Source organism: Somniosus microcephalus, chromosome 16 (assembly GCF_052327205.1).
Source record: "Somniosus microcephalus isolate GS21.2 chromosome 16, FLI_Smic_1.0, whole genome shotgun sequence".
NCBI lineage: Eukaryota > Metazoa > Chordata > Chondrichthyes > Squaliformes > Somniosidae > Somniosus > Somniosus microcephalus.
This window is the reverse complement of record NC_141002.1, coordinates 70,035,886-70,051,339: the sequence shown is the minus strand read 5'-3', so window position 1 is coordinate 70,051,339 and position 15,454 is coordinate 70,035,886. Positions and strand designations below refer to the sequence as shown.

The 15,454-nt window shown below is 45.5% G+C and overlaps 1 protein-coding gene across 1 annotated transcript in view; it reads right to left on the bottom strand.

The window, feature by feature from the left end:
• Nucleotides 1–3,089, bottom strand: part of LOC147106251 (A-type voltage-gated potassium channel KCND2-like) — a 38,228-nt gene extending 35,139 nt beyond the window's left edge. The window contains exon 1 of the mRNA XM_086009200.1: nt 2,933–3,089. Coding sequence (XP_085865326.1) covers nt 2,933–3,085 — 153 coding nt within the window. The 5' untranslated portion in view covers nt 3,086–3,089. The remainder of the gene's footprint in view (nt 1–2,932) is intronic.
• Between the last annotated feature and the right edge of the window lie 12,365 nt (nt 3,090–15,454).

Below are 15,454 nucleotides of genomic sequence, written 5' to 3'. Positions count from 1 at the left end.
TATTAATTTATAAATGAGCGATAACATTTTATTTTTCTATTTTTTAAAACTCTTTTGCTGGTAAAAGCAGGTCTTACACTTGCTTTTACCAGCTTGAAGAATTTGACAGGCATTCACCGGGCAGAAGTTGTGCAAATAGCGCAACTCTCCACCCGCAGAGGCCCATCTCCTGTGGATGCAGAGCATCTGTCAAGCTAATTCTTGACATATCTCATGTGCCGGGTTTCTGTGCATGCGCTTCGTATGCCTGAACCCGGAACTTGCACGGTCCCTACGGGCACGTACACACCTCATACGCACCCGTGGGGGTCGCAAAATATGGCCTATTGTGTCCAGTTTTAGGTGCCCTACTTTAGCAAGAACATTAATGTCTTGGAAACAGTATTGTACTGGCTGCGCTAGACTTGCTCCTATCTAGCTATCCAGCAAGTTAAACACTCATTCAAAATAATTCTTCTGAAGCCTTTTGCCTTTTGAAGCCTTTACTTGAACAAATTTGTGAAACTGTAAACAAAGACAAAGTATGTTTTGTACATAAACTGAGTACTATACATTCGATATTACATAAGATATAAACATATTTACAACAGTAGAATAGACTAATTGTATAACTAACTAACATTTGGACTAACTTCTATAACTATCAAATATTAACCTTTTATAAACATAGTATCATCAAAATATTACTCTGACAACATTGCTATTATGCTAAGAACCAAAGATACTCACAGATATTGCGCTTGGCCTAACATATGAAATCAGATTACACTGGATTGTAAATGGAACCTCTCATGGCAGATTCTCCATTACTCAAGTCAGGTTCTTCCTGGCAAAACTGCTTCCTGAGGTCAACAGGAAGAAAGGTAGGAAGGTCAAATGACCTCTCACAGGAAGAAAGGAACAGAGGTCAAATGACCTCACACAGGAAGAAAGGAACAGATGACCTTTTCAGCATACAAACTGTTAACACAATAACCGCCACCAGAGGGTGCTATTGCATGTAAAAATGTCCAGAATGTCACATAATGTCCATCGGTCCAGAACAAGTATAGAAGGGATTTACTAAGGTGATATCAAGGATGAGAGACTTTAGTTATCAGAGGAGTCTAGAGAAACTGAGGCTCTTTTTTGTATTAGATCAGAGAAGGTTAAGAGGAGATCTGATAGGGATGTTCAAAATTATGAAAGGTTTTGATAAGATAAATAGGGTAAAATAGTACTGCACTGTCAGAGGTGCCGGCTTTCGGTTGAGACGTTAAACCGAGACCCCGTCTGCCCTCTCAGGTGGAATTAAAAGGTCCCATGGCACTATTTTGAAGAAGGGCAGGGGAGTTATCCCTGGTGACCTGGTGAGTTTATAACTTGAGTGCATAAATTTAAGATCATCACAAAAAGAACGAAGAGAGAAGTTAAGAGTTTTTAATTATACAAAGGGCTGTTAAGACATGGAATGCCGTACCTCTCTCGACCCCTCCACTGCCTCTGTGTTGTCAGACTGCTTGTCTGGCATCCAGTCCTGGATGATCTGAAATTTCCTCCAATTAAACATTAGGAAGACCAAAACCATAAGCCTTCGGCACCCGCCACAAACTCCATTCCCTCACCACCGATTCCATTCCCCTCCCTGGTCACTGTTTCAGTCTGAACCAGGCTGTTCATGACCTTGGTGTCCTATTTAACCCTGAGCTGAGCTTCTGACATATGTTCTCCATCACAAAGATCACTTACTTCCACCTCCATAACATCACCCGTCTCCGCCCCTGCCTTAGTCCATCTGCTGCTGAAATCTTCATCCATGATTTTCTTACCTCCAGACTCGACTATTCCAATGCTCTCCTGACCGGCCTCCCATCTTCCACCCTCCAAAAACTCGAGCTCATCCAAAGCTCAAATCCCTCCATGGCCCATCTCCGAGAACTCTGCTTTCTTCCAACTCTGGCCTCTTGCGCATCTCCCACATCCTTTGCTCATCGTTGGAGGCAATGCCTTCGGTCGTTTAAGTCCTTAGCTCTGGTATTTGCCTCCCCAAAGCTCCCTGCCTCTCCACCTTTCTCTCCTCCTTTAAGACATTTCTTAAAACCTACCTCTGACCAAGCTTTTAGTCAGCCAATATGCAGGAATTTGGTCCGAATGAGGGTGTTACAGTTAGTTTCAGCATCCCAGTGCTATGGGAAATCGGGTGTTCCTGCACCTAACTCAGAGTTTTATTGGCAATGGATAACACCTTCCTATCCATTTGGCCAGGAATAGCACCATGGCCTTGAGAAACTTAAAAAAGAGATGGATGGAAAAACTAGGCAGGAACCTCTAATGCTATTTTGCAACATTAAGTATCAGGACCTTTCAATTTCAACTGAAAGGACCAGCAGGCGGGGTGTATAATGAGCAGCCAATCCGCTACTGCTCCTTTTATGCCCCGCTGAAGGTGAAAGTTCTGCTCCTGAAATTGGAAAGCAGTGAATGACACACGTTTAAAGATCCAAAAGACATTCAGTACTCAAAGGATTCAACTAGTTTTCCTTGAGTTGGAACCACCACGCGTAAATCGGGGTCCTGAGCCACAACCACTAATAGTGAGATGACAGTCATTAGTCTTTCGATTGATAATCGTTTCAAAAGAATTGAAAATATGACTACTATTTTAATGGGCTCCTTTCATTTGATTAAATGGAGTTGTTACTCATATTCAAAAACATTTTTTTGGAGAGATTGCACTCACAAAGCTCTCTACCTATCTCATCCCAAAAAATAAAGTGGTGAAGCACATCCTACTTTTGTTGATAGCATTAAACTATTGTAACAGTTGATGGTGTACTTACCGGCAGAAAAGGACTTTTGTGCCAGCAACTAGTACAAAGAGGAGCGACCACAAACACATCACAAATAAGTCCTAGGTGTACATTGACCAGAAGAGAACTAAGCAGCACAGTACCTTCTGCGCCTTGCGTTTATCTGCCCGTTGATTCTGATGGTAGATGCGGCTGAAGTTTGAGACAATCACAGGGACTGGTAAGGCAATAACCAACACACCACTCAAAGAGCAGATAGAACCAAAAATCTTCCCAGCAATGGTCTTTGGTACCATGTCACCATACCTGTACCAAAAAGAACAAATTGTCAGGTTTTAATAATAAGATATCTACCAGATTTTTAGAACAGATGTTTATAAATAAAAGATAGACAGTGGGTTATAGCAGGATAACCAGTTCGTTCCAGACAGGGGAGGAACGCTTACAATATGAGTATCAGAGTTACAAAAATCAAGTTTAATTTCAGTTTTAAGTTTAAAGTCTTTTTCCCAGGCTCTGTTGCTGTCAAAGTCTGACCAGCATGTCAAACAATTTCTTTCATTCTATTTCTTAGGAAGTCGTAAAGTAAAATGGGGAGAAATTCATTTTAGCCCTATTTGGGGTGCTAACTTTTAAAAGTTGAAAAAATTAGCGACAGGTGCTAATGTTTCTCAACTTTTAAAAAATTCGGTTTTGCACTCCAGGAAGGAAGTGGAGTGCTAATCAAGTGCTCCACTTCCTTCCTGGAGCGAAACAGGCAGCAGGTGGGGCAGTAGGTAAGCAGCGCCGCACAATGGAAGGGCCATCGCTGCAGGTTCTGCAAGGGAAAGCAACTTACCTGGTCCCCGACGGCAGCTCTGATCCAGTCCGACCAGCCCGATGCACTGCAGCAGAGTGCCGGGCTGATCGAGCGTTGGGGAAAGAAGGAAAGAAAACAGAAAACGAGCATTTGATTAATTTTTCCCCTACCTCGGCCACCTCGCCTTTAAGTATCGCCCCCGAAGCGCCCGGCCTCCCGATGAATGCCTCCTGCAGCTGCCGGTGTTGTTGCCCGGCGATGCTGCATGGGGCGAAACTGATGTTCGAGTCCGGGGCGCAACCTGGGCGATGCGCGCGGCGATGACGTCACGATCTCCGGGCGAAGGAGATTGGAGTGCAACGCCATACCACCACTGCAAACCTCCCGCCGAATTTAGCAGGAAGCTATATTCTCGCTGCGCCCGGGCGGTAATTGGTTAGCGCCCCTTTATCGTCCCCGGAGGCAATAATGTGAGGTGCAAAGGTACCCAATTAAAATAATATGCCAAATTTGTCAAAAAACCCCCCATAAAAGCAAGAGGTTATTCTTTTACCCAGTCCTGCAACTTTTTACAGTATGGACCTGCAATATCCACTCCTTCAGATAATGGCCACAGCACAAAAGGCACATTAGTGTACACATTTTTAAGCCAGCTTCCTTTTGCACACAGCTTTTGCCTTTCTATAGAAGTTATTTCCTAATCCCAAGCAATCCAAACTGTCCTGATAACATGTTTCAAAGTTTGCTCTCTTTTCCGATTTCTCAGGAGGGAGAATGTCAATTCCAAATTCACAATAATCCAGTCTGGAGTGTGTTTCAAGACGGCAATGCAGCAATAATAACCTGGAAGAATGTAATCTGAACACTTCTCTGTGTTACTGTTACACACTTCTGACTGTGCATTATCCTTTACTAAAATCTACACTTTGGCAACTTCCACCTTGCATTGCTATCAGGTCATTTTAAAGAACAGTATTGTGGTTCAAAGTAAATTAATTTACATTACTGATCCAGTAAAATAGTTGGCATATCATTTTACACAGTGCTTTTAAATAGAGGTGTGTAGACAGAACTGGTGGCATTACATAATTATAATACAATTTGTGTAAGGCTCCCAAAGTTGGCATTTATACACACCTGACTATGGTCACACATATTTGGCATTCCTACCTGTGTGTTGGTTCAGATACAATGCCATTTTTGTTGAAGAGATGACACATTGACACTTACTGCAACAGTTATCCAGGTATAACCGGGAATATCATAACCGAGTAATACATTAGCCTCAATCAAACTTACTTACAGTGGCAGAGATGATCTACTGCACCATCCATTGATTAAATACAGCAATTAACTACACATTTGGTTTCTTCATAGAAAGGATTTAGCTGCAGCTTAGCATTTATTTCCTCTTTTATAGCCAGTTAACATTCCTAATGTACCGTACAACAGAAAAGATTTTGTGTGAAGTGTCTAAATAGACAATATGAACAAGAAAAGTCAATTGTAGTAGCTAATAGCTTCCACTGGAGGGTACATGACCTGCATTTTAAGATGTCTTTGGCCTAGAAATTCGGTGGGCTGCGCCACCAGTTAGCGCCTAAAGAGGGCACTCAGTGGCTTTAGCGCCACTGGCCACGCCTCCCGCGATATTTAGCTGGGGCGCTAATGGCGGCGTTAGCCTGTTGCGCTGCGCCGCCACCGATGACGTCATCGGTGTGCGCAGGCGCCCTGCTACCGCCCCGCCTCTGTAGCGCCGTTCGCAAATCGCGCCAGGTTCACGGGGCCTACCTGTGGCGACAGTGGCGCAAATTAAGGTGGAGGTGCGGGGTGGCCGTTTTTTCGGCGGCCGCCTGCCAGCACCTCCGTCCCCGGCCTCCTGATCTCCCCCCGCGGCAATGCCGGCTGTTTTCCGAGAGCCCGGCACTTCTCCTCGGTGCCGGGCTCTTTTGCCGGCACTCGCGATCTCCGATCGCGCTGGTGCAGGCCCCTCCCCCTTAAGAATGGGAGGAAGGCCTGCAGTACCGCAGCGCGCTGTGCCGCAGCGTGTGGCGCTGCGGCACGTTGCGCTGCGATATTCAGTTTCAGCGCCCTAAGAGGGACGCGGAGCGCCTCGAGCCTCGCCCCGTGTCCCTCTTGGGGCGTTCAAGCTGAATTTCCGGCGGTCGCAACTGCTCCGATCGCTGCGCTAATTCCGGCGCCTAGGCGAGCTTGGTGCCCAGTTTGCGGCTCCACCGAATTTCTCCCCCTTTATAACCAGGAATAAGCACTGATATTGCAAGTCAATCTAACTGAGATTAGTTTATTATACAATACAGTATTTATCTTTACACTTAATGCAGTAATTGTCAAAAACATGTCATCTCTTCCTAGGCATACAAACTATCTAGAATTTTATTGCGGGTAATGTAGTATGGCCCATGATGGCCATGAGTCATCCCTGTTTGAATTTTCAACATAAATGGCACAACATTTGAACTGCTAGACATATGCACTTCTGCTCCTCCTGGCCCGCAAAAATAAATGAAAACTTACCTGCTGGGCACCTCTTGGGCTGGACTACCAGCTGATATGGGGCAGAGCGTGCATGGCAATAGCTTCGTCCATGACTGTCCTAACTGGCGTCCTGTGTACATCATAGGACCTCGATTAGTTTATTAAAAGAGGCAACAGCCTGACACAGACGGGTTGGCCCTGGGGACGAGAGGCACAGCTATGCCGGCGGCAGGACGGAGTGCCAAGTCATGCCCACCATTTTCGGGGTGCTATCGCCTGTTTGCGCCAGGTGGGAGGCTTCAGAATCTCACCCATTGGGTGGAACTTTCAACTTTGGCGGGGATATAATGGACAGTGCTTGTTTTACACCCCACCTGATTTTCCTTTCCAGTCACTTCAATGCTGTATAATGGGCGGCCGATCTGCTACTGCACGATTCATGCCCCCGTCGGAGTTGAAAACTCCGCCCAATAATTCAATATCCTGTATAAACTTTAATTTGTATATCATCTGAGAAGATACAAAAGTCATTTGAGGTATTGTATGTGGATTCCCACAAGCCTCAAAACTTTGAACACCATGAAAAATGGAATTTCGTAATTTGGAATGTCGAGGTGCAGTGAAAACAGAAAGACCACTTATTTTGAGGTGTAGTCGTTGAATAAATAGAGGATATATTCTGGAAATGGTTTGGGAAATGATTTATAGTTAGCAGCACTAGTGTGATATACATGATATCCCACAGCCTATAACCATGAAATCTGTTTATTGCATATATTAGGCAACAAATTAAAATGATAAAAATTAGGCTGAAACATTCATTTTAAAATGGCAGTATGTTGACATGCATATTGTGGATGAGTTTCAGTAATGGCAGGATGAAATGTTCTTTCTTGCAGTGCCTCTGCTCTCAGCTGCCATGTCATATGCACAAAATATGAATATCTCATGGAAATTATATCATATGTGCCATAAATTTCTGATATAAATCTCTGATTTACGTGATTTATTTTGGTGCAATGACTTGGGGCTAATTTCCAATCTCTACTCAGTCTCCAGAACAAGCCCAGTTATTCAATTAATGCTTTGAAACAAGAGTGTATTTTAGTGGGGGTCGATTTTCGTGGAGCCGTCAGGCGGGGTTTCAGGCGTGTGGGGGGGGGGGAAATCCTGAATTCGGGGGTCCCGACAGCATCCCGCCCAAAATCCCACTCCATGCAACTTTCAGAGGCGGCGGGTACTCGCCCCGCACTGGGACCCGCCAAAACCAGGCGGCAAGGGATTAGTGCCAATTAACTGCCTGTTAACAGGTAGTTAATATTATGTCCGTGTATAATTGAGACACGGACTGCAGGAGTTGGTTATAACAGGTCTTTACTGAGTGGAGACAAACTGGAACTAACTATGCAAAGTTACTACACAGGCTTATATACAGGGGTGGTCACTACTGGTACTGCAGTATACAGGGGCTGCAGAATATAGTTCCTTCTGCAAAGTACATACACTACAATTCCTCCCCTTTTAGCTAAACAGTACATAACATTCGATTAATAATTAAACAACATATTTACAATTACAGTTGTCATATACATTAGCTGAAGTTAAGCAATTATAAGTTCAGTCTTTGAGGAGGCTTCCTGATTCTGTCTGGATAACGCCTCTTTGGGGTATCAGGTTCTTCTGGCAGAGTTGATTTGGAATCAACATCGTTGTTGGGTTCGTCTGCTTCCAATATTCCCGATTCTGAGGTAGATGCAATTGGTACTTCGGTTTCATCACCAGGTGTATCGGATCGTGGTGTGGAATTGACATTTTCCAGTGACTCTAGAATCTGGTCAGCATGGCGTCTTACTCTCCAACATCCACGGTATACATTAGAGGTCCTTGCCGTGTACAGATCGTTCCTGGCTGCCATTTCTCTGTGCGGTAGTCCCGGGCAAAAACTGGTTGACCTATCTTAAAACTCCTGGTCGGCCTTTCATTCATATTCTGAAACTGTCTGTTCTCCACATCTCTTCTGATGTTTGGCTTAACCAAATCAAAGCGGCATCGTAGTCTTCGATTGAAGAACATCATGGCTGGAGTTTGGTTGGTAACCGCATGTGTCGCATTCTGGTAGGCAAACAAGAAGTTATCCACCTTGTGTTGTTAGGGGTATGTCTTCATTACACATTGCTTTGATAGCCTTCTTGAATGTTTGAACGAACCTCTCAGCCAATCCATTGGTGGCTGGATGATATGGGGCGGATGTGTAATGCTTAACACCATTGTTCTTTAAGAACCTCCGGAACTCTTCAGACACAAACTGTGGTCCATTGTCGGAGCAAATCTGTTCAGGCAGCCCATTTCTGGCGAATATGGTTCGTAAGACTGTGATAGTTTTTTCTGTGGTGGTTGAGGACATTTTTATTACCTCTGGCCACTTTGAATGTACATCCACCGCAATTAAAAACATCGAGTCCATAAATGGACCAGCAAAATCAATGTGCACCCTTTGCCATGGAGATGAGGACCACTCCCATCTTGTGGTGGGGCGTTTTGGATCTTCTGGCATCCTGTACAGCTCTTGGTCATCTCTTCGATTTCTCTATCGATTCCCGGCCACCACACAAACGCTCTGGCTAAGTTCTTCATTTTTACCCCTCCCAGATGACCCTCATGAAGCTCATTGAGCACTCTATCCTTCAATTTGGGTGGAGTTACTACTCTGGATCCACACATCAAGGTTCCTCTGCACACTGACAGCTGTTCTCTTCTTGGCGAGAATGCTGGCAACAGTGGTTCGCCATGTGCTGGCCATCCCTTCACCGTAAAATCATAGACCCAGGAGAGTGTCGGGTCATTTCGTGTTTCCTTTTCTATCATTGCATTCATCACAGGTAGACATTCGACTATGGTCGAGTGGAATATCTCCACTGGATCCACTGTAGGTGCTTCTTCCACCATCGGCAACGGTAGGCGCAACAATCCATCAGCATTCCCATGCTGTTTAGTTCCTTTGTACTCGATGTCATATTGGTGTGCCCCTAGGAAAAGGGACCACCTCTGTAGCCATTGTGCTGTCATTATCGGGACGCCCTTCTGAGGGTTGAAAATGGAGACAAGAGGTTGATGATCAGTTAGTAGAGTAAATTTCTGACCGTGCAGGTAGTGATTGAACTTCTTCACCCCCCACACCAGGCTGAGGGCCTCTCTGTCAATCTGGGCGTAGTTACGCTCGGCGGAAGTTAACGAGCGTGACGCAAAAGCTATCGGCCTCTCTGAACCATCAAGGAATTTATGTGACAGTACCGCTCCAATGCCATAGGGAGACGCATCACATGCCAGTCTTATCGGTAGTGATGGGTTGTAGTGAGCCAATACTTCTCTTGAAGTGATTAGGTCTTTACTCTTCTGAAAGGCCCGCTTACATTCATCGCTCCATTTCCATGCTACTCCAGTTTGTAGTAGGGCGTTCAGTGGGTGCAGAATTGTGGACAAATTCGGCAAAAACTTATGGTAGTAATTCACCAATCCGAGGAATGACCTCAGTTGCGACACATTTTCAGGCGCTGGAGCCTTAACTACCACTTCAATTTTGTCAGGGGACTTATGTAACCCCTCTTCATCAATCACGTGGCCACAATACGATATCTGTTTCTTAAAAAACTCGCACTTGGGGCGATTGGCTCGTAGCCCATGTTCTCTTAGTCGAGTGAGCACCTGCTCTAGGTTGGCAAGGTGTTCACTGTCATCTTCACCTGTCACTAGGATGTCGTCCAAGTAACACTGAGTTCCCGGAATCCCTTGCAGGACTTGTTCCATCGCTCTTTGCCATATCGCCGGAGCTGATGCTACTCCGAATACCAGTCGATTATACTGGTAAAGACCTTTGTGAGTGTTTATCGTGAGATACTTCCTAGAGGATTCTTCAACCTCCATCTGCAAATATGCTTGTGCTAGGTCAATTTTTGTAAAACGCTTCCCTCCAGATAGTGAGGCGAAAATATCTTCTATCCTCGGGAGAGGATATTGTACTGTGTGAAGGACTGGGTTCACCGTCACCTTGAAGTCCCCACAGATGCGAACCTTCCTTGGCTCCTCAGACTTATTGTTTTAACGTTTTCTTCATGACAGGAACGATGGGTGTCGCCCACTCGCTCCAGTCTACCTTAGATAACACGCCTGCATTCTCCAGATTCTCCAGCTCTGCCTCGACGGCTGGGCGAATTGCATATGGTACCGGTCTTGCTTTGAAAAACTTGTGAATTGCATTCTCTTCTATTTTTATCGAGGCGGTTACGCCTTTAAGAGTTCCCAGTTCTTGTTGAAATACCTCTTTGGTGTTAGCTAAGATTTTGTGTGACGTCGTCGTCCTTTTTACCAGCCACCGTCAGTGCCTGAATGGAGTGCCAGTCTAAACTTATCTTTCTGATCTATTCATGTCCCAATAACGGTAGTCCACCATCTTGCAGTATATACAGATACAATTTCTGTATTTCCTTGCCGTTGTATTCGACAGGCACCCTTATTTTCCCTCTGGGGTGTACTTTTTGCCCCGTATACGTCTTCAAGACAATGGATGTCTCTTTCAAGGGTATGTGTGAGAATAGCCGCTCGTAGTCTCGTCGATTCATGACGGTCAGGGCTGATCCTGTATCCAATTCCATTTTGACTTGGGACCCTGCTATCGTGAGGGTGACCCAAATGGTTCGGTGATCCTCTTTTGCGATTACGTTGTGAAGTTTGAGACAGCTTAGTCTCTTGTTCCCGGATTCACTATCACTCATCTGGTCTTCGGAACTACTGTCCGTCATCTTTTGTACTTTCCTGTACTGTTCCTTAGTAGCCTTTTTGTTGTCGTTGGTCTTCTTCCCAGACCTGCAAACTCGTGCAATGTGTCCCATCTTTCCGCATTGCCTGCATATTTTGTCCTTGGACCAGCAGTCCTTCTGGTCATGGGTTGTTCTGCCGCAGCGATAACATTTTTCAAATCCCCGTGTCATTTCGTGGGTGCCGTATTCCTGTGGCTTTTGCTGTATTTCCGCAGCTCCCCTTGCTGCAGCTTCGTACGATACTGCCACGCTGAAAGCCTTATCTAGCGTCAGCTCTTTCTCTGGGAGTAACCTCTTCTGGGTTCCTTCACTCAGGAGTCCACAGACAAATTTGTCCTGTAGGGTATCTGCCAGTCCTGCTCCGAACTGGCAGTGCTTTGATACATAGATACATAGATACATAGAAGATAGGAGCAGGAGTAGGCCATTCGGCCCTTCGTGCCTGCTCCGCCATTCGATGAGATCATGGCTGATCCTTTAATTCAGTATCCCGTCCCCGCCTTCTCTCCGTAACCCTTAACCCCTTTTGCCCGTAGAAATATATCTAATTCCCTCTTAAATATATTTAATGAGCTGGCGTACACTGCCCTCTGTGGCAATGAGTTCCACAGGTTCACCACTCTCTGAGTGAAGAAATTCCCCCTCATCTCTGTCCTAAATGGTTTAGCCCTTATCCTTAAATTATGTCCTCTAGTTCTGTTCTCACCCGCCAAGGGAAACATTCCTTCTGCATCCAGTCTGTCTAGACCTGTCAGAATTTTATACACTTCTATGAGGTCCCCTCTCAATCTTCTAAACTCCAGTGTGTACATCCCTAAACTACATAGTCTCTCCTCATAGGTCATTCCCGCCATTCCTGGTATCAGCCTGGTGAATCGCCGCTGCACCCCCTCCATGGCAAGAACATCCTTCCTCAGATGAGGCGACCAAAACTGTACACAGTACTCGAGGTGTGGTCTCACCAGTGCCCTGTACAGCTGCAGCAAGGTATCCCTGTTCCTGTATTCTAACCCTTTTGCTATGAAGGCCAGCATACCGTTTGCCTTCTTGACCGCCTGTTGCACCTGCATGCTCGCCTTCAGTGACTGGTGTACAAGAACACCCAGGTCTCTCTGTACTTCCCCCTCTCCCAATCTATTGCCATTTAAATAATAATTTGCCCTCCCGTTCCTGCACCCAAGGTGGATAACTTCGCACTTGTCCACATTATAGTGCATCTGCCATTTATCCGCCCAATCGCCCAGTCTGTCCAAATCGCTCTGGAGCTTCCTGGTCTCTTCCTCTGAGCCCACCCCCCCTCCTAGTTTAGTGTCGTCTGCAAATTTGGAAATGCTGCATCCGACTCCCTGATCCAGGTCATTAATGTAAATTGTGAACAGCTGGGGGCCCAGGACAGATCCCTGTGGTACCCCACTTGTTACTGCCTGCCATTCAGAAAATGAGCCGTTTATTCCAACTCTCTGTTTTCTATCTGACAGCCAGTTCCCTATCCACGCCAAAACTTTCCCCTTTATCCCATGAGCCTCAATTTTCCATGCTAATCTTTTATGTGGGACCTTATCGAAGGCCTTTTGGAAGTCCAGGTACACCACATCTACTGGCTCTCCCCCATCTATTCTACCAGTTACTCCCTCAAAAAATTCCAATAGATTAGTCAAGCACGATTTACCCTTTGTAAATCCATGTTGACTCTGTCCTATCCTGTCCCCATTTGCTAAGTGCTCCGCTATTTCATCCTTAATGATGGACTCCAGCATTTTGCCCACAACTGATGTAAGGCTTACAGGTCTGTAATTACCTGCTTTTTCCCTACCCCCCTTTTTGAATAGTGGGGTAACGTTAGCTACCCTCCAATCCATCGGCACTGTTCCCGAGTCTAATGAATTCTGAAAAATCATCCTTAGTGCATCCGCTATCTCTAGGGCCACCTCCTTCAGTACCCTAGGATGCATGTTATCAGGCCCTGGGGATTTGTCCACCTTCAATCCCTTTAGCTTCCTTAACACCATATCCTTAGAGATATTGATTTGCGTCAGTTCCTCCTTTGCCAATGTCCCTATTTTTCCCGATATCCCAGGGAGGTTTTTTGTGTCTTCCTTCGTAAAGACTGACCCAAAGTATGCATTTAGTTGATCTGCCATTTCCTTATTTCCCATTATATATTCCCCCGTATCTGACTGCAATGGACCAACTTTGGTTTTCACCAGTCTTTTCCTTTTGATATATTTATAAAAGCTTTTGGAGTTAGTTTTTATATTTTCCGCCAGCTTGTTTTCGTAAGCTATTTTGCCCCTCTTGATCATGCCCTTTGCCCTCCTTTGCTCTATCTTAAACTGTTCCCAATCTTCCGCTCTGGCGCTTTTTTTGGCTATTTTATACGCCCTATCTTTGGATTTTATGCTGTCTCTAATTTCCCCTGTTATCCACGGTTGAGTCACCTTTTTAGATTTCCTTTTATGCCAGATTGGTATAAACAATTTTTGCAATTTTGTCATTCTATCTTTAAATGTTTGCCATTGTTTATCTACCTCCAGTCCTCCCAGGAACGTTGTCCAATCAGACCTACTCAGTTCCCGTCTCATGGCATCATAATTCCCCTTGTTTAAATTCAGGACCTTAGTCTCTGAGTCAATTTCTTCGCTCTCCATTTCGAGTGAGAAATCGATCATGTTATGATCGCTCTGACCCAGCTTGCGTAGTTCCATAAGTTAATCAGCATTGCTTTCATCTTTATGCTGATTTCTCCTGTGGAATTTAAATCTGCTATCAGCAGCGGTGTAGGATTTAGGTGTTCCTGTAGGATATCAACAATTTCGTTAAAACTCTTCGCCATCGGTTTGGCTGGAGTAATCAGGTTCCGCAATAGGCCGTACGTTCTTGCGCCCATTAAGTTTAGTAGTACCGATGCCTTTTTCTCATCGGCTACTTCGTTTGCCTTGCAATATACTTCGACTCTTTCCACATACGTGGTCCAGTCTTCTATTGTATTATCGAAGGCAGTGATATTGGCAGTCTTTGGCACCTTGGAAATCTAAGATGGCGCCTGATGTAACAAAAGAGTCTCAGACATCAAGGAACTTTAAAGTAAGCTTTAAGCAACTTATAATTAAACTATATACAAGAGCGGTCTTCACCATGCCTCTAGGTGAAGCCCTTTTACCATACTGAGCAGTACAGTATTTATACAAGTCCAAACACAGGAAGTGACGTATGCACAGGAAGTGATGTATGCACAGAGTTCACAGTTCACAGGAAGTGATGTGCACATAACTTCCCGGAAGTTATTATTATTATCACATTCTTCCCTCCTGCGAGATTAGAAGGCTGTGGTCTTCCTTTTATTCCGCAGCCGCCGAACGAGGAAGAGTCGCACCCGTTTGGGTTCCCATCGTAGAGGGTCGCTGGTCCGCTTACATGCTGTTGGCCACTGGTCAGAGTCTGTGTGGCCTGGATTACCCTGTGAAGGGTCGGGGAGATCATGGCTTCGTGTACGAGTCCCAATAGGTGCAGAGTCGGTCTGTCTCTGTTCAGAGGGAGGTGCAGAGCTGGTCTGTGGCGGATCAGTACTTTGGTGCGCGGTGCTGGGAGGGTCGCAACTTTGAGTACGGGGTTCTACCGGCACCAAGCTAGTTGGTGTCAGATCAGGATCCTGGAGAGGGGTACCCGGTAGGTTCCAAGAGGCTCCTGGTAAAATACCATCACTCAATGTCCCACTAGGTCCTGGTGGGCAGGGAGCCAGATCCCGTAATGATACGGTAGATTCTCGGCCGTCGGGATATCGTATGTATGCATAGGTGGGGTTGGCATCGGTTAGTTCGACCTCATCTACGAGAGGGTCATTTTTAGACGTCCGAACGTATCTTCGGAGTAGTACAGGTCCAGGAGTAGTTAGCCATGATGGGAGGGATGTCCCATAAGATGAGCGACGCTGGAATCCAAAGAACCGCTCATGAGGTGTAGTATTTGTGGCTGTAGAAAGAAGGGACCGTATAGAGTGCAATGCATCCGGAAGCACTGTTTCCCATTGCTGGTTTGGTAGGCCCCGAGATCTTAAAGCAAGATGTACGGAATTCCAGATGATACCGTTATACCTCTCTACCTGCTCATTTCCGATGGGATGATATGGCGTCGTTTTGCTTGTAGCAATTCCCCGTTCTGAGAGATAGTCCTTGAGTTCCCTTGACATAAAGGATGGACCCCGATCCGAGTGAATGTAAGCCGCCATGCCACAGAGAGAAAATACCTGCTCAAGGCAGCAGATTACTGTGGATGCCAGCATATTAGAGCAGGGGAAGGCAAACGGAAAACGTGAATATTCATCAATCATGGTGAGCAAATATGTGTTCCAAGTCGAAGAGGGTACTGGGCCCTTAAAATCGATTCTAAGTCGTTGCATCGGTTGGGTTGCGTGTATGAGCATACCATCTGAGGGGCGGAAGAACTGAGGTTTTAATTCTGCACAAAGCCGGCATTCTGAGCACATTTTCTTTACATCTCCAGTAGAAAAAGGGAGATTCCGTGATCGTACGAAATGTAGCATGCGCGTAACGCCAGGA